General features: G+C 46.5%; 1 protein-coding gene across 1 annotated transcript; it reads left to right on the plus strand.

Annotated features, from left to right (window-relative positions):
- The first annotated feature begins 504 nt into the window (after positions 1-504).
- PANX1 (pannexin 1) lies at positions 505-22,534 on the plus strand. The gene is made up of 5 exons (XM_048493789.1): positions 505-1,041; positions 11,688-11,827; positions 14,882-15,105; positions 17,683-18,353; positions 20,173-22,534. Exons 1-5 carry the CDS (start codon positions 861-863, stop codon positions 20,262-20,264), a joined length of 1,308 nt encoding a protein of 435 aa, XP_048349746.1. The 5' UTR covers positions 505-860; the 3' UTR covers positions 20,265-22,534.
- The last annotated feature ends 1,951 nt before the right edge of the window (positions 22,535-24,485 follow it).

Below are 24,485 nucleotides of genomic sequence, written 5' to 3' on the forward strand. Positions count from 1 at the left end.
TAAGTGGTGATGGCCACTAACCTGGATAGCTTTAAAAGGGGCTTGGACAGATTTATGGAGGAGAAGTCGATCTATGGCTGCCAATCTTGATCCTCCTTGATCTCAGATTGCAAATGCCTTAGCAGACCAGATGCTCAGGAGCAACAGCCGCAGAAGGCCATTGCTTTCACATCCTGCACGTGAGCTCCCAAAGGCACCTGGTGGGCCACTGCGAGTGGCGGAGAGCTGGACTAGATGGACTCTGGTCTGATCCAGCAGGCTCCTTCTTACGTTCTTAGCAATTACAGTGAGTTAGGAGTGCATCTCCTCAGTCAACCAGACGCAATCCTTAGTAATACATGTTGTAACAATTGCAGCAGACCAGGCCCACAGCTCCATCTCTCAGGCGCATCCCTGACAGTATGAAACACCCTGGGAATCTTTCGAGTATACATTCAAAATGTAAGGAGGGGAGGGCGGGGTAAGGCCAGCAATAAGGCGGCGCTTTGGAGAAGAGGCAGACAGCCGGGGGCGCACAGCCTCGCCTCCTGGCCGGCATCTCTCCAAAGCCTCCCCGAACCTCTTTCAACAAGTTCCCGCCTCTTGGCGGGGGAGGCGGAGGCGGAGGCGGCGGGAGCGGCTCCCTCGCCCGGGCAGCCGAGAGGAGCGCGCGCCAAACAAAGCCCAGGCAGTGCGCTCTGCAGGGCGCGGCGGCGGCGACCCCGGTGGCTCTGGCGGGTCCAAGGAAGGCGAGCGAGGCAGCAGGAGAGGAGCCTGGACGGGCAGCGGCGCCCTGAGGCAGAGGCAGGGCGGGGGGCGTCGCCGGGCCAGAGGGGGGGGGGGTCCTTGCCTAGCCGCGCGCCCCTCCGCGCCTCGCCAAGATGGCCATCGCGCACCTCGCCACCGAGTACGTCTTCTCGGACTTCTTGCTGAAGGAGCCGTCGGAGGGCAAGTACCAGGGGCTGCGGCTCGATCTGGCCGTCGACAAGCTGGTGACCTGCATCGCCGTCGGGCTGCCTCTGCTGCTCATCTCGCTCGCCTTCGCCCAGGAGATCTCCATAGGTAAGCAGGGAGCCCAGCCCGGAGGGGACTGTACCACTGCGGGTGGGGGGGGGGGGGCGTTGCAAGACATATAAATATAAAGGCGCATGCGCGCACCCTCGCATATGCTTCAATGCATGTAAAACAGAAGTAAACAATGGTACCAGCGTTGTCCACCTGTTGTCTTGGTTGCCTGGCTGTTGTGGGCAGATTGCTTTAAAAATAGATGCCGGACAGCCTTCAAAAATGCTTTGCAACTTTCAGTCTGACTCCGGATTCATTGGGCCGTGTATATGTAGATGCCGCCCAGGACACACCCTTTAGCTTCATGTCACTGGCGGAATAGATTTTAATACATACACGGCATGTAAATAGTAACTGGAACGATATTATATTGTACACTGTGGCTGATCGCTTTTGTGTGTGAATACAATGTTTGTTTCCTTTTGGGCTGTTTGGATGCCACAGTTGCTATTCTGTGTGGCCTGCGCTTCCTTGGCTTTTGCTAGTCTCTGTTGGAAGCTGAATGTGTGAACTGGCTCCGTGGGGTTGGGTGTTCTGCACAGAGGCCTGAACCTCTTGGTCGGTTCACACATGTGCACAATCACTGGTTGCACGTGTGAACGAGACATTAGGGGCTGAAGAAAAGTGTGTGCATAGGGGTGGGGGGGGAGGTTCCTTTTCTTAAAAAGGGTCTGGAGTTCAAGTCCCTGCTCCCTGCCTGAGAAGCATGGCGTGCATCAGCTCAGATGTTTGGCTGGGATTTCTCAAGCATTGCAAGTTGAGGAGCGCTCTAAAGATCTGGAAAGTTGTTCTTCACTGTCACTTCATTCCAGAAGACTTCAGGCAAGAGGAGTTCATTCTGGAATAGATCCCCAACAAGGGGATTCAGCTGTTGCCTTGTTTTGTCTTTGGCAGAGTTCACTTTTTTCCATCAGGGGATTTTAAATCGGCAACAGCATTGAAAGCTTTGGCAGAAAAGGAAGCCTGCAGAGAAGGAAAGGACGTCTATAAGTGCTCTAAAGTGCCCCCTGCATTATGTGCCCAAGTGAACTGTACTGTTAATATGTTGGTTTTGTTTTATCAGCATAGTCAAAGAGGAATGATGCACAGAAAGCAGGTTTCCATGGTGTGGGAAAGAAGTTTGAGATCTGGCTGCTGGAAAAGAGGGCAGAAATTATGTTCATGTTTTGTGTGTGTTTGTGCATGTTGTGTGTGTGTTTGTGCATGCATCCACATCCTGACCTAAATCTGGAGTTGTTTTCCTTTCCTCCTCTCCCCTCCCCACTTACATTTTAATTGTTCGCTTGAAGCTAGCTTAATTGAGCCAGCTGCATCTGAAAATGGACTGTCATTCTTTGTGAGCAGTGACTCAACAGCAGACTACTTTCCTCCCTTGCCCGAGGACATATTTTTCCCTACGCTAGGGATTGGAGGTGGGAAGGGAGAAATCTACTGACTGCCAGTGAAGAAGAGGAGTTGGTTTTTATACCCTGCTGTTTTCTACCTTCATGAAGTCTCAGAGCAACTTACAATCACCTCCCCTTCCCACAACAGGCACCTTTTTGAGGGAGGTGGGGCTGAGAGAGTTCTGAGAGAACTGTGACTGTCCCAAGGTCACCCAGCAGGCTTCCTGTGGAGAAAACAAACCCAGTTCATCAGATTATAGTCCACCACTCTTAACCACTACACTATGCTGGCTCTACACTATGCCACATCATGGTTCTAGTTGTGCCTTTCCCATAAGCATCATTTATACTTTCAAAACACAAAGCTGTCTGATGGCAACCCAAAGATTGACAGGTTTGTGATGCTACAAGTTTTCATTCATCTCACTACATAATCATGATTGTTTCCACCATAATGGGTTTTAAAGAGATAGAAGATTTATTTTGGGTGTTGCCATAAAACTATGATCTGGTTGTCAGACTTTTGAATTTGCATTGTTTCTCAATTTAATGCATTGTTTCTTGCACTGTTATATGGGTTTTATTACATTTTTAAAAAAAATTAATCTGCCTTGAATATTAGCAAGAAAAGCCAACTGTGTAGTGCATAATTTTTTTTGTCAAGGTTAGGGCCAGATTAGACACTGGGGCAGCTATATATCTATTCCCCCCACCTCCCCAAAAAGTCTGGTAGAATGCACTTTGTGTCATGATCATAGCGATGTGTATTGTCAAAATGTTGCAGAGTCCTGCAACATGATGACAATAATTGTGTCATCTCTTGGCAGAGTTTCACTGTTTTAATTCTGTTTTCAGCCAATAGGCTGAAAAAGGCATAATCTTGCTTCAGACGGCACTGAAGGTCTATCAGGCATCCAACCTGAAGGAATTAGAACTTTTTGGCAGTTGTAACATACGTTCTGTGGTCTATCTCATTTACTGGGTGTTTCCAACAACTTTTTAAAAATCTGGGTTTAACTAGAGCCTCAAAGGGGATCGGGTAGCCCAATCCAGAGATGGGGGCAGACCCACCTGTGGAGCTGGCCTAGCCTTGTGCCAGTGGGGGTGCCCACCCTGCCAGAGCAAAAGGCAAATCGCATTCAAAATGTATGCCAGCGTGGGGGGGCAGGGTATTCCTGGGGGGTGGAGCTGTTGTTAGTTGGCTCCCACCCAGGGTATACAGTCAGTTGCACCGCAACACACAGGTATTGACCTTTAAGGCCTTACGCGGCATGGGGCCCACATACCTACGAGACCGCATCACCCCTTATGTCCCACACAGGCCGCTACGATCAATGGCGGCAGAACTACTGGTGATCCTAGGCCCTGCAAGGATGCGGCTGGCCTCGACCCGGGCCAGGGCCTTTACAGGGCCTCTGCCAGCCCAGGTTGGTAGGTAGGTCCAGACACCGTGGAACCTACTCACGCTATGTAGCTGAAGCTGCCTCACTATACGTTGGCTTGCCCTTTTGCCTTTAACTTCTGCCTCGATCTGACACCTCCTCCCCTTCTTGGGTCGCCTGCCGTTTTTACCCTTACTAGAATGAACGTGTAAATTGTATGTTTCTGCCTGAAATTGATTCATCAAATGTTTAGTGTTTTCCTATGTGAAGACCATTTAGCAAGTTACATGGGGGGGAGAGAGAGAGGGGTCTCCAGGCACTTTACATTCCTTGCAAACTGTGGACTTTTGGTGGCCCGGTTTACTGGAACCTGACCTGGAGCTCCGACGGCAATAGTTCTGGACAAGCCGAACCTGGGTCCATGCTCCGCTGCGCTGGGATGTCTTCGAAAGGTCGCGACCTGGGATCGATGCTGCTCGCCTCTGGTGATGAGGAGCCTGGCGAAAGATGCCATTGACCTACTTCATTGCCAAGATGTGAAGAGCGGTGCCATGCCAGTTGACAGCCACCCCGGCGTCAGAAGTATCGAAGGGGGGTGCAGCCTCCACTGACGTTTCTGTGTAATGTGGTGACTCCGTACTCCGCTACCCGGAAATGACAAGGATTCTACAGAGCGCAAGCCGGATTTCCCTGGACTGGAGCGTGTGTGGGTGTGCGTTTGGGCCTCGATGCTGAGCTACAATCACCAGCTGCCTCCTGTGCGAGATCCGGCTGTGTTCCGAAACGGACCCTCGTTTCTACTACTGATCCTCACGTCAAGGTTTCCATCCTGGGGCCTGGCGCCTCTGCCTTCCGTGTTGCCTCTACTCAGCTCTTTAGGTCTCTCCGCATTGCCGAATAACCCTGCTAATTCGAACGCTTCGAAAAGTGCCTGGACTACCCCTTTGTTCCTTTCCCAATTAGGTTTATGTGTGTGGTTCCCCCGATTTACTGGCGTGTTTTTGATGCTCTGTTTTGTATGTGTATGATGTGTTTTTAAAGGTCCCAATGCTCCCCGCTGTCTGCCAAGAGCCTGTCATGCTCCTCGCATCCCTGGACTACCCAGTGCAGCCAGGGCCCCTTCCCGGTACTCACAAGCGAAATTGTCTGGGCATTCACGCCATGATTGCAAATGGCGTGAAGGCCCAGAAATGATACGGAGCCAGGAGAGAATCCCGCTCCTGGACTGTGTCTGAACTAAAAACGTTTGAAAGATTTATTCTGTTTTGTATTTATTAGGTAGAAACTAGTTTGTATTAGATAAGAATAGGATTTGTAAGTTTCCCTGTACTTGTGTTTGTATGGAACCTCCTTGGCCCAAGGCAGAGAGCCATCTCTGCCTCACCCGGACCCATCCCATTCACGTGTAAAGTTTCTTGATGCACACGGACAAAGGGAAACCTCCGTCGAGGCTTTGCCCTGCCTAATCCCATCAGCAGGCAGATAAGGGGAACACGTCATCGCTTCTCTGCCTCCTGACCCTGGACACCTGGAGAAAACCTTTGTGTTTCCCGTCAGTGAACACGTCATCGCCTGCGCCCTGCTCTGGCCCGAAACTTGAGGATGGGATGCCTATCGGACATTGATTGGTTCCTGCATGTTGCAATGTATGATTGGTTGTTTTGAATTTTGTTAATGAATGGTGGTGGGCTGTCTTTGGTTCTCCCGGTCCCCCGACGGGAGAAAGTGTACTTAAGGGGTTGCAAAGCTGCTAGGCGGCAGAGCTGTTGTGCGGAAGGGAGGTGCTGACACCTAGGTCAGCATCTCAATAAATCTCTTTTATTTATCTGAGCCTTGTCGGGTCTTGCTTGGGTTCCTGGGCGCTGCCGAGAGCGGGATACCTCTGAGTAAGGAAAGTGTTATCCTGAGCAGCGCGGTAACATATATGTGTATATGTGTTACGCAATCTTGCTGTTTTAATTATTAATTATTAATTGCTGCTGAGTTTTAATGGGTTATTTCATGTTGTATTAATTTGCTGTTGAAACAGCCATGTTGTGAGCCGCCTCGAGCCCTTCAAGGATGAGGCGGCTTATAAATTTAATAAATAAACAAACAAACAAACCCTGGGTCAGACCCATTGACCCCAATGGAGGCCAGAGGCGGGGAGGGTTTTTGCTGTTTTCTCCCTCCCTGCACCTCTGGAAAGCCCTCTAGAGGTGGCAGACCTTAACCCCCGCCACCTTCACAGTCTTGATTGGGCTGTAAAAGTTTCTTTGCTCAGGATCCTAGTTTTGGTCCATTCCCCACTTTCCCGATATGTTAGACATTATTGTTTGCACATTTCCTCAGTAATCCTTTGACCCACTTCTGAATCTTTCCACCCATCATTGTGGAATTATGAATCCAGTCTAAACTCAATGTTGCAATGTTTTAATACAATTCAGCCTGGATCGTGTGTTTTTTATTCATTTAGAGCATTGCTGTATTGCTTTTTAAACTAGCCATCTCCCCCACCCCCACCCCCCCTACTCCAGGTTAAGGATGATTTTTGCCTGCTGAGCAAATGCCAGCAGGCAGGAATCACTTCATTTCTCCTTCCCAAACCTCTAATTTTCTTTTCCACCGCTCATTCCCTCTGTTTTGTGTACTGCAGGAGATTCTCTGAGGAGATTCCACATGGAGATTTCTTCTGCTTGCAGCTCATTCATTTGCTATTTCACTGTAAAAAGTAGATGAATAAAGTTTGTTTAGCCTAGTGCAGTGGTGGCGAACCTTTGGCACTCCAGATGTTATGGACTACAATTCCCATCAGCCTCTGCCAGCATGGCCAATTGGCAGGGGATGATGGGAATTGTAGTCCATAACATCTGGAGTGCCAAAGGTTCACCACCACGGGCCTAGTAATTGTCATGCACATGTCATTTCCCCCTTTTTTTGTTTTGAGGGGACTATCTGAGAAGCTATGGCAACACAAATATGTGCATATTGCAGCTTCTCTGGTTATTTTAAAAAGCCTCTCACACTGCGGCAGAGGGTGATCAATATGAGGGGTCATTGGGAGGGAAACAGCAATGCCCTTGTGAGGGTAGGAAGACAAGTTATAGATTTTGTAAATAAATAGATAAATGTGGGTGGAACCATTGAAAATGTACGCTGTCTTGTATAGAAACTCTGAAACTCTCTTTTTAGTAGTGGGGAGAGAATTGTTTCATTTGCAAGATATATTGTTAAATTAATAGAACACTGGCATTTGAACCGAAAAAAATCCCTTTGCTTTCAAACAGACCTCCAACAAGGGGAGAGCAGAGAGAAAAGCCAAAGAGAGTGCTTTCCCTCTGCAGCAAGGGGGACAATTCAAGCTTTCTGTGTCCTGACTCTGAGGGGCGGCTAAAACCTGTGTGCAACCGGAAATCAGCCCTGAAGGAAGTATACGCTCATTGTGGGGCAGACCACATGTACATATCAGGCCACAGAAAAACATTGGTGTAGAATAGCGGTTCTCAACCTGTGGGTCGCGACCCCTTTGGGGGTCGAACGACCCTTTCACAGGGGTCGCCTAAGACTCTCTGCATCAGTGTTCTCCATCTGTATAATGGATAAATGTTAGGGTTGGGGGTCACCACAACATGAGGAACTATATTAAAGGGCCGCGGCATTAGGAAGGTTGAGAACCACGGGCGTAGAAGAACCAGTTGACGAGGCAGGCTGTTATTTACAAGCTGGCTTCAAGGCCCATGAACCAGTATAAGAGCTGGAGGAAGAATTCAAAAGACAGCTGCAGCAATATTATTGACTGCTCTCAGTGCAGGCTTTGCAGCTAAATATAAATTAGAAAGTGAAACTCCAAAGAAACAGACACTATTAGGAGGAAGCTAAATGGGAAAGTGAATGAGCGAAGAGCATTTAGTACAGTGATTCTCAACCTTCCTAATGCCGCAACCCTTTAATACAGTTCCTCATGTTGTGGTGACCCCCAACCCTAACATTTATCCATTTTACAGTTGGAGAACACTGATGCAGAGAGTCTTAGGCGACCCCTGTGAAAGGGTCGTTCGACCTCCAAAGGAGTCCCGACCCACAGGTTGAGAACCACTGATTTAGTAGATTCGGTGGGGCAGAGCAGAAGATAAAAAAATTACGGTGTCAGTAGATGCAAGGAATCACTGTGGCACTGAAGTAAAACAAAGATTTTCGCTTTGTGTCTAATGGAATTTTGAATATTGGCTTCACTCATGCTAAATATAAACTCGGGCAGCTGTGAGGCTTCATCATTCCAGATTCTTGGAAAGTCCCGCTACCAATTCTCTGTGGAGTGAAAAAGATCTGCTAAAAGAACAACGCAACAAGATAGGAATGTCCGGAAGAAAACTGTGTGGAACTTCAGGAAGAGAAAGCTCTCTGGCATTTTGCCCACAGAACTCTTGTTTTTCATTCAAGCTGGACTTTCTAAACAGGTTAGACTCACCTTCATATAATGGTCCTTTGCTACTGTATAGAAATATGGCGGGCCTTAACTTTTACCAGAATCATAAGAGAAGTGGTAATAGAACAGAGTGCTCTGACCCGGATGGCCCAGACTAGCCAGCGGAGATTGTCAGATCCCAGAAGCTGACCAGGGTAGGCCCTGGTTAGTACATGGAGGGGAGACCACCAGAGAATACCACGGTTGTTATGCAGAGGAAGGAAATGGCAAACCATGGGTGATCACTTGAAGAAAGAGCCCTTTGGTTTGTGTAATGGGGGAGGGGAATGCAGAGAAATAGCATCTGATGAAGGAAAGTAGACAGAAATACACTCCATTGCCAGTAAAATGCTTTTGCATTTGTCATGGCAACGAATGCCAAACAGAATCCTCACTGTTTGGATGCAGACTAGGGAAGCAAAAAAAATCGGTACACCTTTTTTCATTCAGAGCAATTACACATGTGGAGCTGGCAGGATAGCAAAAGTATCACAGGTGTCCAACTCGCAGCCCTCCAGATGTTGTAGACTACAGTTTCCATCATCCCCTGCCAGCATGATTTCATTTATCAGAATGAAAAGAACATACCATGCCCAATTAGTTTCATCAAAGTGTGTTTAGTGTGGTTGCCAGGATTTTTCAAGGCAACCCAGGATTTGAACTGGAGCTAAATCCTAGTTTTCTGAGCAAACTCTACTTAAAATAAACCACACATCCGGACAATCTGTAAAGGGCAAACCAAACTGGAAATCAAGGAGCAAATGATCTACAGTGGTTTAAAACTAAACTTAATGATGGATTCATATCAGTCTACAATAGTAATATAGATCTCCAGCCGCTACACATTGTTCTCCTGAAAAATATTGATACTGTTGGCTGTTCTGAGCATCTCTTTGTTTTGATACCCTAAATGATAGAACTTTTGTGCAAGTTCCCTTCCCCCACCCAAACTGACAGGAAAAAAAGGAGCTTTTGGGGTCTGTGCCAACTGAGCTCGGTCTGGTATATCTCCCCTCGCAGTCCCGTAAATCAAATAAACGAGTTACTGTTTTTATCAAGGAGTCCTGTGTCCAACCAGAGCATATCTGCACAACAGGCCTTTGAATTACATGACAACCATGACTCATGCAAAGTCTTTTTATTCTCAATGTGAATAAAACCCCTAAAGATTCTTGGTGTCACACTATGGGATCATGCAAAATGATGTTGTACATCGAATTTTGGACATTTCATGCAATGGGCACGTGAGCGATGATTCAGTGCTATCAGCCTTTGTTACAAAAGGTGATCTTTATAGTGCACAAACAGGTCTGGATTTGTGTGGGTTGAGTCTGCGGTAGTTCTTTGTTCTGAAAGCACCAGACAGCAAAGCAAAGGAGACAACATATGGATAATATCTGCAGCCTCAATGTTCCTATAATGTAAATAAAAATACAAAATGGCGTACTCATTTTCATACGAGACAGCACAAAGGGGTACCAACAAGGTATTACGATTGGTGTTTGGAATATGCTGCCACAGGAGGTGGTGATGGCCACTAACCTGGATAGCTTTAAAGGGGGCTTGGACAGATTTATGGAGGAGAAGTCGATTTATGGCTACCAATCTTGATCCTCTTTGATCTGAGATTGCAAATGCCTTAACAGTCCAGGTGCTCGGGAGCAACAGCTGCAGAAGGCCATTGCTTTCACCTCCTGCATGTGAGCTCCCAAAGGCACCTGGTGGGCCACTGCGAGTAGCAGAGAGCTGGACTAGATGGACTCTGGTCTGATCCAGCTGGCTTGTTCTTATGTTCTTAAGGTACCAAACACAGCCAAATGAGCAAAGAACATAGCTAGAGAAACAAAAAACTAGGTACCACGCTAAAAACCATAAGTGTGATTTTTGTCATGTGCTCCTCTTAGAAGCAATTTGGGAGCTAGAATCTTAAGTCCAAGAGCTCCTTGCATTGGTGCAGGAAACAAAGAACTGATTTTGGAGCAAGTATAATTCTCGCTCCTTGCTAATTCCAATTAACAAATCAAGAGTCAGGGAATATCTTGCATAGGCTGGAGGACATTTTCTCCTGAAACCAGCTTGGTTACATTGACATAACGACAGTTAAGAGTGGTAGCCACCATGATGTAGTGGCTAAGAGCAGGTGGGTTCTAATCTGGGGAACCAGGTTTGACACCCCACTTCTCCACCTGAGTGGCAGAGGCTTATCTGGTGAACCAGATGTGTTTTCGCACTCCTGCATTCCTGCTGGGTGACCTTCGGCTAGGCACAGTTCTTCGCAACTCTCAGCCCCACCTACTTCACAAGGTGTCTGTTTTGGGGAGAGGAAAGGAAAGGAGCTTGTATAAGCCACCTTGAGTCTCCTTACAGGAGAGAAAGGTGGGGTATAAATCCAAACTCTTCTTCTTCTACTACTTCAGCAAAGGGGGCTTGAAGTGGCTTCAGATACTGGATTTTAAGAAGAGCCACAGCCAACCGCACTTGGAGTACTGTGTTCAGTTCTGGTCGCCACATCTCAAAAAGGATATCGAAGAGATAGAAAAAGTGCAGAGAAGGGCAACGAGGATGATTGAAGGATTAGAGCACCTTCCTTATGAGGAGAAGCTGCAGTGTTTGGGGCTCTTTAGTTTGTAGAGGAGACGTCTGAGGGGGGATATGATTGAAGTCTATAAAATTATGCATGGGGTAGAAAATGTTGACAGAAAGAAATGTTTCTCTCTCACAATACTAGAACCAGGGGGCATCCATTGAAAATGCTGGGGGGAAGAATTAGGACTAATAAAAGGAAACACTTCTTCACGCAACGTGTGATTATTGTTTGGAATATGCTGCCACAGGAGGTGGTGATGGCCAATAACCTGGATAGCTTTAAAAAGGGCTTGAACTGATTTATGGAGGAGAAGTCGATCTATGGCTACCCATCTTGATCCTCCTTGATCTCAGATTGCAAATGCCTTAGCAGACCAGGTGCTCAGGAGCAGCAGCAGCAGAAGGCCATTGCTTTCACCTCCTGCATGTGAGCTCCCAAAGGCACCTGGTGGGCCACTGCGAGTAGCAGAGTGCTGGACTAGATGGACTCTGGTCTGATCCAGCAGGCTAGTTCTTATGTTCTTATGTTCTTATGTTCTTAACCTGAGCTGGGGTTAACAGTGCTGAACTCCTTGTTGGAAGAAAATTAGTATGCCAGTAAAGGGACTAGGCTGATCTCTTCTTTGTATGTTGGTTTTCTATATTGTAGGGTTATTGTTATTTTTAAATAATGGAGCAGTAAGGCAGCTTTCCCTGCGCCGCTGAGCACAGAAACTGCAGCCTGGAAGATTTCCTACGTAGTTATGTTGCACATATAAATTGGTTGCAAGTTCTCCATCTCTGGTCAGTCCTCCTGTATGTTTTATATTAGCCTTTCACAGAGGTATGTCCTTCTTTCTTTCCTAGGTACCCAAATGAGCTGCTTTTCTCCAAGTTCCTTTTCCTGGCGCCAAGGAGCTTACGTGGATTCTTATTGCTGGGCTGCAGTGCAACAGAAACAGCTTTCATGGGGTGACTCCGGACACCTTCCACTCTGGCTTCATAAAGTTTGTAAAGATACATTTTTTTAATTTATTCTTTTTTCTTCAGGGAAATGAAGATTTAGCTCAGAAATCTGAAATTGTGGCCATTTATACATGCCGTACTTATTCTGAGGCTGTTTGCTCCGCAGTGGGGTTTCCCTGTGTTTCTTCATTTACACACAAGGAAGTTCCCTGCTGATTCCTGCCCAGTCGAGCCGCCATTTTGCTCCCTGCTTTCAAGCTGTTTTTGAAACCTCCATTTGAGGGGCAGGTGTGTGTGTGGGGGGGTGCATTTCAGTCTCTATCACTCCTGTGATGGACCTTAAGTGTTAAAATTTTAAAAAGAAGCCCCACTGATTCCCACGAAATGCTGGCTGAAGAGTGGTCAGAATTGTTCCTGTGTGGGCAGGAGAAGGCAGAGAGGAGTGGAAACCCTGAATGCACTCTCATCTCCTTTGCTTTCCCTGCAAAGTGAGACAAAAGGTCACACTTTTGCAAGCTTCAGAAACTGTGCAGAGAGTCAAAGCTGAGAGTGCGGTGAGTTCTGAAGAGTGGGAGACCTGTCCATAACCAAGAATTTGACCTGAAGGGAATGTGCGCTCACAGCGGAGCAGACCGCGTATACATAAATGGCCTATTACTCTTTTCCGTCCTTGTCTTTGCTTGGCTGCTTTCACACTGTCAGTGCACTTTTAGCAAGCCTGTCAAATAGGAAAATGTGCTAATAAATTATTGCTAACGTGCATCGATGGTCCGTCATCCAATGTGTGTAAAAGCATCCCATCGTTTGGTGCCAGTACAGGAGCCTGTCTTATTTGTGTCAGTAAAGCATGGGCTTGTTTGAATCTCTCTGACAATGCTGAACAGTGCTAGTATTGTTGAAAGAAATGTTTACTTTTAAAAAACAATCCCTATCCAGCATGGTTAAGAGCAGGTAGATTCTAATCCAGAGAACCAGGTTTGATTCCCCACTCCTCCACCTGAGTGGCAGAGGCTTACCTGGTGAACCAGATGTGTTTCCGCACTGCTACATTCCTGCTGGGTGACCTTGGGCTAGTCACAGTTCTTTTAGAACTCTTTCTGCCCCACCTGCCTCACAAGGTGTCTGTTGTGGGGAGTGGAAGGGAGAGGAGCTTGTAAGCCACCTTGAGTCTCCTTACAGGAGAGAGGGGTGGAGTATAAATCCAAACTGTTCTTCTCCTCCTCATAACACTGTTGTTTTCCTTGTTTCCATTTGTTTGAGAGCCACCTAAAATAGTAGATCACTGCAGGCCCAACTACAGAATAAGGATCGGGCCTGCAGCTTTATGAGAGGAGGGGCTCCAGCCACCCCCACCCTTCATGCCATTTTCCCAATCCATAAAGTGAAGTTTGGCCCTGATGTACAACCATTTCTAGTTATATCCTGCAGTTCTAGTTATATCCTGCAGTTGCCCCTTTCCATTTATGGAAGTCACCAACTTAATCTCCTCCATACCTATTAAGTCATATTTGCTTTCCTGCCCTGGGAGTTCAGCATTGCTTTGTTTAGATCCCATACTCTGAGCATTTGTTTTGAAAGAAGAAGAGTTTGGATTTATACTCCATTTTTCTCCCTGCAAGGAGTCTCAGAGCAGCTTACAAACCCCTTCCCATCCTCTCCCCGCAACAGACACCTTGTGAGGTCGGCGGGGCTGAGAGAGTTCTGAGAGAACTGTGACTAGCCCAAGGTCATCCAGGAGTCTTCAGGCGAAGGAGCGGGGAAACAAATCCAGTTCATCAAATAAGAATCCGCCACTCTTGAGGACATGTGAGGAATCAACCTCACTCCTCCAGATTAGAGTCCGCCACTCCTAACCACTACACCATACAGGTGCTTGTGGTATATGTTATTAATATTATGCTATGAATAATATCCGCTGATAACTGGCTTGGTGATTTACTCTGGTCTAGACGCACTCAACTTCTCCAGTTCTTCCAGTTGAACCAATGCCCTATCTTGCCCTACCTAGCTTAACCCCCATTTGGTTGTATTCATTAACGCCAAACCTGTTTCCCTTTATCCATGTTAACTGCAGCCTGTACCTTCAGTAGTACTTAAGTTAAGTATCTTACTGAGGCCGTGTCCTCCAGAAAGGAAACTTTTCTCAACATCGTCATCTGGGTAGCCAGTGATTTAGCCGAAATGTTCTTCTCCATAGCAAAAATTGTGTTAGTCTGCCATAGCAAAATAAAGCCAAACCCCAGAAGCACCTTAAATCCTAAAAATGTTTATTACAGTATGAGCTTTCATGAGTCAGAGCCCTCAAAGTCAGAGCCAGCATGGCGTAGTGGTTAAGAGCAGGTGCACTCTAATCTGGAGAACCGGGTTTGATTCTCCACTCTGCCACTTGAGCTGTGGAGGCTTATCTGGTGAACCAGATTAGCTTGTGCACTCCAACACATGCCAGCTGGGAGACCTTGGGCTAGTCACAATTCTTCAGAGCTCTCTCAGCCCCACCCACCTCACAGGGTGTTTGTTGTGAGCGGGTAAGGCCAAGGAGATTGTAAGCCCCTTTGAGAGTCTCCTTACAGGAGAGATAGGGGAGATACAAATCCAAACGCTTCTTCTTTTTCATACATCTCTGTTGAAGTGGGATATCGTTAAAGTTGTGGGATATTATTAATGTTGTCAATCTTTTAGGTGCCACTGGCTTTCAATTTTGTTTGATAACATATGCTAACATTTACAACTTAGTGTTCAGGAGACCTTCAGAGGTCAAACCAGAAACCCTAGGTCACAGGTATCAAGCTCGTGGCCCTCCAGATGTTATGGACTACAGTTCCCATCATCCCCTGCCATCATGATGCTGGCAGGGGACAATGGGAACTGTAGTCCATAACATCTGGAGGACCACGAGGTCATTTAAAAGCACTTCTTTTTGCATTTTCTAATTTGAATTGTGAAAATTATACCTATGTGATCTGGAAGTAACATAAGTTGAGTTTGTAAGATGCCATATGAGTTGTACGGAGTTTTTTAAAAATCTGCTTGAATGTGATTTTGGATGGATTCTAAGCTGAGCTCCTTTCCTACCGTGAATTTTCTTCTCCTCACAGTTCTTCCCATACATCCTTCTGCTCATTGCTGTCTTGCTGTACCTGCCATACCTCTTCTGGCGTTTCACCGCAGCGCCCCACCTGAGCTCCGACCTGAAGTTCATTATGGAGGAACTCGACAGAGCCTACAACAGAGCGATCAAAGCAGCCAACAGCTGCCATAACGGGGAATCACGGGATCCCTCCAGCTCACATCCCATTATTAATGAGAACACAGGTCAGAGGTAACTTGATCCCTCAGTCATTATGAACTTCCAGTATTTTCCAATGACATGAAGCAGACCATTGGTCCATCGAGTTCGGAAATGTCCATGCAGCCTGGCAACTGCTCTCCGGGATTTCAGGTTGAGATCTTTTCATATCGCTTACTGCCTGATCAGAGGCGTAGCAAGGGGGGAAAGCCCCCGGTGCACTGGTGCGTCCTCCGCCCAGGCCACGCCCCCGGAACACTCTCGCCACGGCCCCACAGGGGCACTTGCTTGGTGCGTCGCGCACCCCCCTTGTTCCCTTGGAGCTACGCCTCTGTGCCTGATCTATTTAAGTAGAGATGCCGTGGATTGAACCTGGGGCCTTCTGGACGCCAAGCAGATGTTCTACCACTGAGCTATGGCCCTTCCCCAGACTGGCCACCTCTAAAACCAAGTGATGCACACAGGCACCCTCTACAATCCTTATTTATTTTAGATTTATTGTTCAGTTGTCCTAAGTTTTTTACTCCAGATAACCCTGGCGGTTGGAATTTAGTCAGCTCTGAGAATTTCATGTTAGAACCTATTTTCCCTCTTCCACCTCTCAAACAACACATAAAGTATCATTCCTGGGATTCCCTAGGACAGAGGTCTGCGACTTGCAGCTCTCCAGATGTTCATGGACTACAAATCCCATCAGCCCCTGCCAGCATGGCCAATTGGCCATGATGGGAATTGTAGTCCATGAACATCTGGAGAGCCACAGGTTGCAGACCCCTGCTCTAGGAGGAAGGAATGGTCATTAGACGTTTAAATCTATATATTTACAGCAAGGGTGCACAACTTAAAATCATTACCTCGGCTATAATGGATCTTCTCTGGAGCTAAGATGGCCACCCCATAATATCACTTCATTTTATTACAACCCATCCATTCAGGGGAAAGGTAGCCTCTCAGATCTTCTCTGGAGTAACAGTTGGCAGCATTCTGACCACCATCCCATGGGAAATTTCTCTGCTATATGTGTAAGTCCCTGAGGTGAAACAGAGAAATGGCTTTGAGGCATTGAAAATGCCGTTATTGTGCTGTTCTCTGGACTGAGCGTTGGCATTCCACTGGAAATGTCTTGCTCCGTTTCAGAGTAGAGACTCACCAAGAAGTTGGGCAGGTTAGTGAGAAATTGGGTGTGTGTTTGGGGGGGGGATGCAGGGGCGTAGTGTCCCAAAACTGTGCCCAGGGCTCACCCTGGGTGTCATGCCCACCTCCCCACAGCTGTGCCCCAGCCCCAAACTCCCTTTGAAATTCGGGACAGGGGTCTAGCTGAACACTGGCGAGCAGGGCTTGCTCCACCCGCATCACCGTGTGAAGTTCAGGAGTGGGGCTGGCCAGTCAGCTGGCCCTACCGCTGGACTCCACGTGGCGACTGGAGCAGCAAGGATCCGTTTGATGCTGGCCTCAGTGAGGCTTGGATCCAGTTTGGATCCAGTGAGGCTTGGATCCAGGCTTCCAGCCTGCAGCCAGTGGTGGGATCCAAAAATTTTAGTAACAGGTTCCCATGGTGGTGGGATTCAAACAGTGGCGTAGCGCCAATGGGGCTGGGCAGGGCACGACGGGGGCGGGGTGGGCATCCGGGGGCGGGGCATTCATAATTTGTCTGTTACTGTAAATAACTCCTACTGTAAAAAAAAGTTCCTAATTTCCAGCTGGTATCTTTCTGTCCGTTATTTAAACTCATTATAGCAAGTCCTATCGTCCACTGCCAACAGAAACAGCTACTTCTCCTCTAATTGACTGCCTGTCAAATATTTAATACTTTCAAATACTTAATTTTGTTTCTAGAAATCAAAAGAAGGAGACTTTCCTTAAACAAGGAACTTTACCATATTTCTAAAACATGTTTTTAAAACAGCCCAACAGGGAGAATTATCCTGTTTTCTACCTTCGCTAACCGGCCACATAGGAAACAACAGGACTTTATGATTTTGGACCTAATGGAATTTCTTATGGAAAAGCAGACCCAGTTAGTAACCCCCTCTCAGCACACACAAATAATTAGTAACCCACTCTCGGGAACTGGTGGGAGAACCCATTTGGATCCCACCTCTGCCTGCAGCTTAGAACTCAGTTCAAGCCTGGCTGAGACCAGGCACAGATTGAACACAGAGGCTGTCCAGCTCTATAGCTTCATACCATTGGCTCCAACCCTAAGCTCCACCTCCAGGGAGTTTTGAACCAGATCGCAGTCAGGGGGCATGGCCCTAAAATGTGTCTCCAGAAAGTGGTGCCCGGGGGTCCAGCCCCCTCCCACATCCCCTGGCTACAGCACTGTGGAGGTGCATATTCCAATTTCTCCAAACCTCCACATGTTGGTGCCACCCTGGGCTGCACAACATGACCCTGTGGGCCCCGTGCGGCCTTGGTGCCCTACGTTGTGCATCCATAGCATATAACCATGTTGATGCAGCTGATTAGCATTTGTCTAAAACTCTGTTAGCATTTGTCTAAAACTCTGGTCTCAGCACCAAGGAGCGTGACCCATTTTTCCATCTCTCTCTCTGTGTTTTGTGTGGCTTGGAAGCTAACCGGATCCTCTGTAATTCTCTTTTTTTCCAGTTTGTGGGAGATATCTGACAGCTACTTTAAATATCCCATGGTGGAACAGTACCTGAAGACCAAGAAGAGGTCCAGGCACTTGATAATCAAGTACATCATCTGCCGTCTGCTAACCCTGATCATTATTGTGCTGGCCTGCCTCTATTTGGGCTATTACATCAGCCTTTCCTCTATGACCGACGAGTTCATCTGCAACCTGAAAACCGGAATCCTGAAGAACGACACGACTGTTCCAGACCGGATCCAGTGCAAACTGATTGCCGTCGGCGTCTTCCAGCTGCTCAGTTACATCAATTTCATCGTGTATGTGCTGTTGGTCCCCGTTGTGCTTTATGCCTTGCTGGTCCCATTCAGGCAGAGTTCCGACATATTGCAACTGTATGAGATCCTGCCCACGTTTGATGTCCTCAAGGTCAAAATAAAGCACTACGACGACCTGAGCCTTTACCTCCTCTTCCTGGAGGAAAACGTGAGCGAGCTGAAATCTTACAAGTGCCTCAAAGTTTTGGAGAGCCTGAAAGGCACCGGAGAGAAGTTTGACGCGATTCAACTCCTGATGAATCTGGGCATGATTAAAACAGACACGGTAGACGGGAAGTCAGCCACGGTCAAAGGCGACTCTGGAAAGAAAGTGGACGGAGAACTTGCAAACAGTGCAACGGAGTTAACAGGTAAAGATGTTTTGGGTTGTGGGCATTTATGAGTTAAACCAACATGAAATGCCATTTGCTACAGAAGAGGCTGTGGCTCGGTGGTAGAGCATTTGTTTTGCATGAAGGTGCCAGGTTCAATTCCTGATATCTCCAGTTAAAGCAAAAAAAGTAGTAGGGGATGTGAAATACTTTTCCTTGAAGCTTTTGCTAGAGAGCCATAAGTAGCACCATTGGCCAGATTCAATATAAATCAGCTTTGTGTGTTCCTCTCCTGGATCACGCAAGCATATGATTGACATTTGCTTGATCAGTAGGCACCAAGAACCCATTTGTCAAGGTCCAAAATGGTGAATCAAGGAACCACAGTGAAAGGTACCAAAAAGCACAAAAGAGCCTGCTGGATCAGACCAGAGTCCATCTAGTCCAGCACTCACAGTGGCCCACCAGATGCTTTTGGGAGCTCGCATGCAGGATGTGAAAGCAATGGCCTTCTGCTGCTGCTCCCGAGCACCTGGTCTGCGAAGACATTTGCAATCTCAGATCAAGGAGGATCAAGATTGGTAGCCAAAGATGGACTTCCCCTCCATACATCGATCCAAGCCCCTTTTAAAGCTATCCAGGTTCACGGCCATCACCACCTCCTGTTGCAGCATATTCCAAACACCAATCATGCGTTGCGTGAAGAAATGTTTCCTTTTATTAGTCCTAATTCTTCCCCCCCAGCATTTTCAATGTATGCCCCCTGGTTCTAGTATTGTGAGAAAGAGAGAAAAAATTATCTCTGTTAACATTTTCTACCCCATGCATAATTTTATAGACTTCAATCATATTCCCCCTCAGACGTCTTCTCTCCAAACGAAAGATTCCCAAACGCTGCAGCCTCTCCTCATAAGGAAGGTGCTCCAATCCCTCAATCATCCTCGTTGCCCTTCTCTGCACAGTTTGCTAGGTTGAATAGCCAAACATTACAGGCAGAAGATTTGAGTGGGTCAGGGTCTGACCGTGCCAGGTGATCTTAGACATTTACACAACTCAGTTGCTAATCTGGTAACCATTGTATTTGTTTGTTCATTTGTTTATTGGGTGTATAGCCCTCCCTTTCCCATCAAGATGGATCCAGGGCAGCTCACAACAACCAATCTGCGACAGTAAATAAAAGCAGACTACACAATTAAAATCCAACCCTTAACATTCTTCAACTTTCCATTGCCTAAAACCGACGTATAATGGAAAACCCAATCAGAGGGAGGGAGCAAATCAGGGAAAAGAGGTCACAGGGGATTTCCTAAAAAGAAAATAAGGAGAAGGGGCAAGGAAAACAAGGAAGGAAAGAAGGGGAGGAAGGCCAGCTAAGATGGACACCAAAGCTGCCCTGAACCATAGGCCTAGGAAGGACTTATTCTGCAGCTATAAACTCTTCGTTCTCACAATGACACAGCAATAATTCAGTCAGCTAAATTAGGTGGAATGTGGCATCATGATTCTGCGGCTTTGGTGACTAGGGAGCCATGCTTACAACAGTATCTTACTCCAAACATCTGGTCCCTTATAGGGTTAGACCTTTGCTACATTCTAAGCACACAGCACAGTTAAATTCCACTCTGTTATTTTAATGTAGGCCTTAAAACCTGAACCAGTATTTGAGAGAACAAAAAACTGTAGTGGAGCTCATTTTCTTGACAGTACCAAAGCTGGAAACAAAGTGTGTTGCCTTTATCACGCAAAATGGTGACTACGCGTGTTGAATAGCACACTCTACCATTATGCAAGATTTATTTAATTTATTGAAGCTTGAGAATAACAGAGTTTCCTTTTGGAATTGCTTGTCTGTCTTCAGATTTGGCACCACCAACACCGACGGATGAGGAAGGAAAAATAAGTGAAGGAGATGCCAAGGTTCGTCAAAGGCTTCTGGATTCTTCTTGCTGATGGCGGTCCAGTTGGTGACGGGTCGATTTATGAGAGGTCTTTCCACCTACTCCAGCATGCGCCATATTGAATGACAGGTGGTTGAGAGTGAAAGAATCAGGATCCAAGACAGAAGAGTTTACAGACGCACACCACACCTATGTTTACATACCTATTCGAGCCTTCTGTGTCAAAGGCCATGCCAGTGGCAGACTCTGTTGTAAATGAACATTGGGAAAAAGTCAAAGTCCATGACGTGAGTAGGTGCCAGAGTGGATAGCTGGGAGAAGCAGGAGCCCAAAGGGGGAGGGGGGAGAGTAGCTGTTCACAAGAAATTAAACTTGGAATCAGTTCATATAAGCCTTCTGTTGTGTGAGACCTGTGGAAAAACTGCCCACAACTTTAGCCTCTGTTGATCAAAATAGACAGCCAATATTAAGCTAGATGGAACTGTGGTTGACTTATCCAGAGGTCACTGCATGTGGTTATTTTATCGCTCAGTACTTGGGCCTGGATGCTATTTTTTCCATCTCACATGAGATGGGCAGCTTTTTAGCCTTCTACTATACATGGCAGGGTCTTTACAAATCAGACCTGATCAACTATTTAGCCTCTTTGGGTTGCCTATTGCAGTGGAAAGGTTTGACTGTGAAGCAGCGTTCAAGATACACGTAAACCAGATAGCCATGTAATCAAACAGATAACGTTCAGGGCTCACATAGCCCTTTTAGCTGATAATCATTTATTATTTATCGTCCCCCGCAAAAATAACAGAAGTGGGAGCGGTTTCCAGCGATAGCATCTGAAATTCCCTCATTCCTCCAAGAATATTTTGGAGATAGTCCTGGAAACTGATCCAAGACCAGCCTATTGATCTGGAAAGATTTTGTTTGCCGTGTGGGAACATACTAATAATACTGAAGCATTTGAAGGTTTGACGGAAATCAGCGCAACGGGAAAGCACTAGAACCTCCGCCTTATACCCAGATGCTGCCTTTGGCATTTATCGGAAATGTTTTGGTTTTTTAAAAAAATATGAATTGTAACCATGTAGCCGAAATGGTTTTGTAATGTCCTTGCATTTCATCATCCCCCTGTGATATGGTAGGATCCTGTTTATTTAATGTATTACAATTGCATGAGGTAATTTCTGGAGGGTTAGGATGATGGCGACTAGGAAGAACTCAAAGTGTTATTGTGTTGTGTTAATGTGATGGTACTAATCTCCTTATAACCCTAAAAACACTATTGGGATGAGTTAACTATCATGTTTGTACTTTTTTGGTAGAATTCAGAGATAAGTGGATCTAAGAACCTTTCCCTCTTAGGACTTTGCCACTTATACAGTAGTAAAACAATATCCTCAAAGTACAGCCACTTACCACTGAGAGTTTAATTAATTTTTTTTAAGTACCTAGGTTGAAAACAAGCCCCACATAAGCTAGGCATTTTTGGCACTAGGGTATTTTTTTAACCTCTTGAGGTACTGAACTACCCCATTGGGTATTTTTCTACTCCATGATTTTTTAAAGAAAAGAGTGGTCCTAGGGATCATTTTTAGGTATTCTGGAGAGAGTCCTTTCTGATAGCAGCATCAGAACTTTGTGGGATGTTTTGACCTCAAGATACGTGGGGAATTTAGTTTGGGATTAAAATATACCTGAAATGCAATATGTGTAAGTTGTTTTAGAGCAGGGGTCCCCAACGTGGTGCTCATGGGCGCAGTGGTATCAACCAGCTGGTACCTGTCAGGTGTTTACAGGAACTGGGTGCGGCTAGGTAGACCTTTTGTCCAGCAAGGCTTCTGATTGACTGAGATTTAATTGGCTGCGCAGATTTTTTAAAATGTCGCTTTGGCAGCAGCTGCCTCTAGCACAAGGATCTGCATCCTCTTACTCAAACTAAGCTCTGGCGATCATTTTTCGCCTGGCTCTGCCTCCTGCGGCAGCCATTTTGTTACTGCCTCCACCATGCCGTGTCAGAATTCCAAATGTGCCCGCAGGATTCAAAAAGGTCGGGGACCCCTGTTTCAGGTACATAACTGTGTACGCTAGTGATAAGAAAGCATTAGGATTTCAATGTGGTACAAAGTGTAGCAGTTGGTAACGGATTGGTTTGCTTACAACAACCGTTTTCAAACTTTACCATCAATCTTACATTTCTAATCTACTCGTTCTCCAAGAAAATGCCTTCCTCAGAGCTTCTCCATTATAAAGATTCCTGGAGCATATCTTCTTGCCTCCGTTTTATCCCCATGACAATCCTGCGAGGTGGGTTAGTCTGAGAGAGAATGCCCAGCGTCACCCAGTGAGTGTCGTGGCAAATGGGGTTTGGAACTCAGGTTTCTCATATCCTAGTCCAGCACTCTCCCCACTATACCACACTGGCTCCCTTGAGGGAGTCTTTTCCAATAGTCTGTCAAGAAGAAGAGTTTGGAGACTCTTTAAAGCCATCTATGGAGACTCAAGGTGGCCTACAAGCTCCTTTCCCTTCCTCTCCTCACAACAGACACCTTGTGAGGCAGGTGGGGCTGAGAGAGTTCCGAAGAACTGTGACTAGCCCAAGGTCACCCAGCAGGCTGCACGTGCAGGAGTGCGGAAACACATCTGGTTCACCAGATGAGCCTTTACCACTCAGGTGGAGGAGTGGGGAATCAAACCCAGTTCTCCAGATTAGAATCCACCTGCTCTTAACCACTACACCGCACTGGCTCTCAGGTATGTTTGCATGTCTGCCACAGATCTTCTCTGTGTGTAGAGAATTTTGCAGTATATCCCTGGGCCTATACTCAGTTCACAAGGCACTGGCTAGTCCTCACAGAATTGGCCCTCCTTCCCTTTGCCAAACTCCCCACTCTTCTTCTAAGCACCTGCCTCCTTCTGCCATTTTTGGGGGGCCTCTTGTTCCTCAGGAGGTGGGCTTTCAATCCCAGATTGGGAAATTCGTGGATATTTGGGGGTGGCGCCTGGGGGAAGGTACAATTTGGGAAGGGGAGGTACCTCAGCAGTGTACCATAGTCCACCTTCAGTTGGCAACTCTACCCAAGAACAGCATTTCAGGGATCTATTTTGGGCTGCCGTGGGAAGGTGAGGAAGTCACATTTTCTGCCGGAGGCAACCCAGAAGTTCTTCTGGCAGTGCGGAGTAAGAGGAAATGGTAGAAATGCAGCAAAACTTATAGGCCGCTGCTGACCTATTTATTTAGGGACTCCAGACAGACTTTCAAAGGTTCTCTGAGGTTCCTTGGAACACAGGCCGAAAACCACTGATTTGCAGAAATGCCTATACAAGCTGCGACCGAGAGCCGTTATTGCATGCTGAACACGTAATGTTAATTTATTGCATATGCTGCTTGATATGTGGTACTCAGAGCCAATGTACAAATTTGTATAAATAAATATTGCCTCTCCATGGCAACACATCTACCGATTTTCTGTCTCTGATCTTAACTGCCCTGCAAATGACTGGGGATGGCAATTATGCTCAGGAATTTCCTATATTTTAATCTTTTTGCTAGATGGGACGTGAGCAGTGGTGGGATTCAGCCGGTTTGCACCACTTCGGCAGAACCGGTTGTTAAAATGGTACTTGTAAACAACCAGTTGTTAAACTACCATTTGAATCCCACCACCGGAACTGGTTGTTAAATTATTTGAATCCCACCACTGGATGTGAGTGATAAAAATATGAACATTTTCCCCACAAGAGTCTTTCACTGAAATTTGGTTTTATGCTACAAATTAAATGAAGTTTGGGGACTACATCCTTCTATAATAATTACTGAAACAAAATATTCAGTTAGCTGTAGTTTAAATAAATCTTTATAACATGAAGTAAGAAAGATACCTCAGTTGACCATGACACAGGTTAGAAATAAATATGCATTGATTTTTTTTATGCCTAGTTAAGACCCAGTTCTGCATTACCTGGCATCTTTGCAGGTTTAAAATCTTTAAAGAATGAAAGGGGAAATTGCTCAGTGGCAGAGAATCTGCTAAATATGTAGAAGAATCCAGGTTCAAAAGGACCAGGCAGGAGAAGAAGAAGAGTTGGATTTCTATCCCCCCTTTCTCTCCTTTGAGGAGACTCAACGTGGCTTACAAATTCCTTTCCCTTCCCCCCTCACAACAAACATCCTGTGAGGTAGGTGGAGCTGACAGAGCTCCAAAGAACTGTGACTAGCCCAAGGTGACCAAGCTGGCCTGTGTTTGAGTGCACAAATTAATCCAGTTCACCAGATAAG

Source organism: Sphaerodactylus townsendi, linkage group LG04 (assembly GCF_021028975.2).
Source record: "Sphaerodactylus townsendi isolate TG3544 linkage group LG04, MPM_Stown_v2.3, whole genome shotgun sequence".
Taxonomy (NCBI): Eukaryota; Metazoa; Chordata; class Lepidosauria; order Squamata; family Sphaerodactylidae; genus Sphaerodactylus; species Sphaerodactylus townsendi.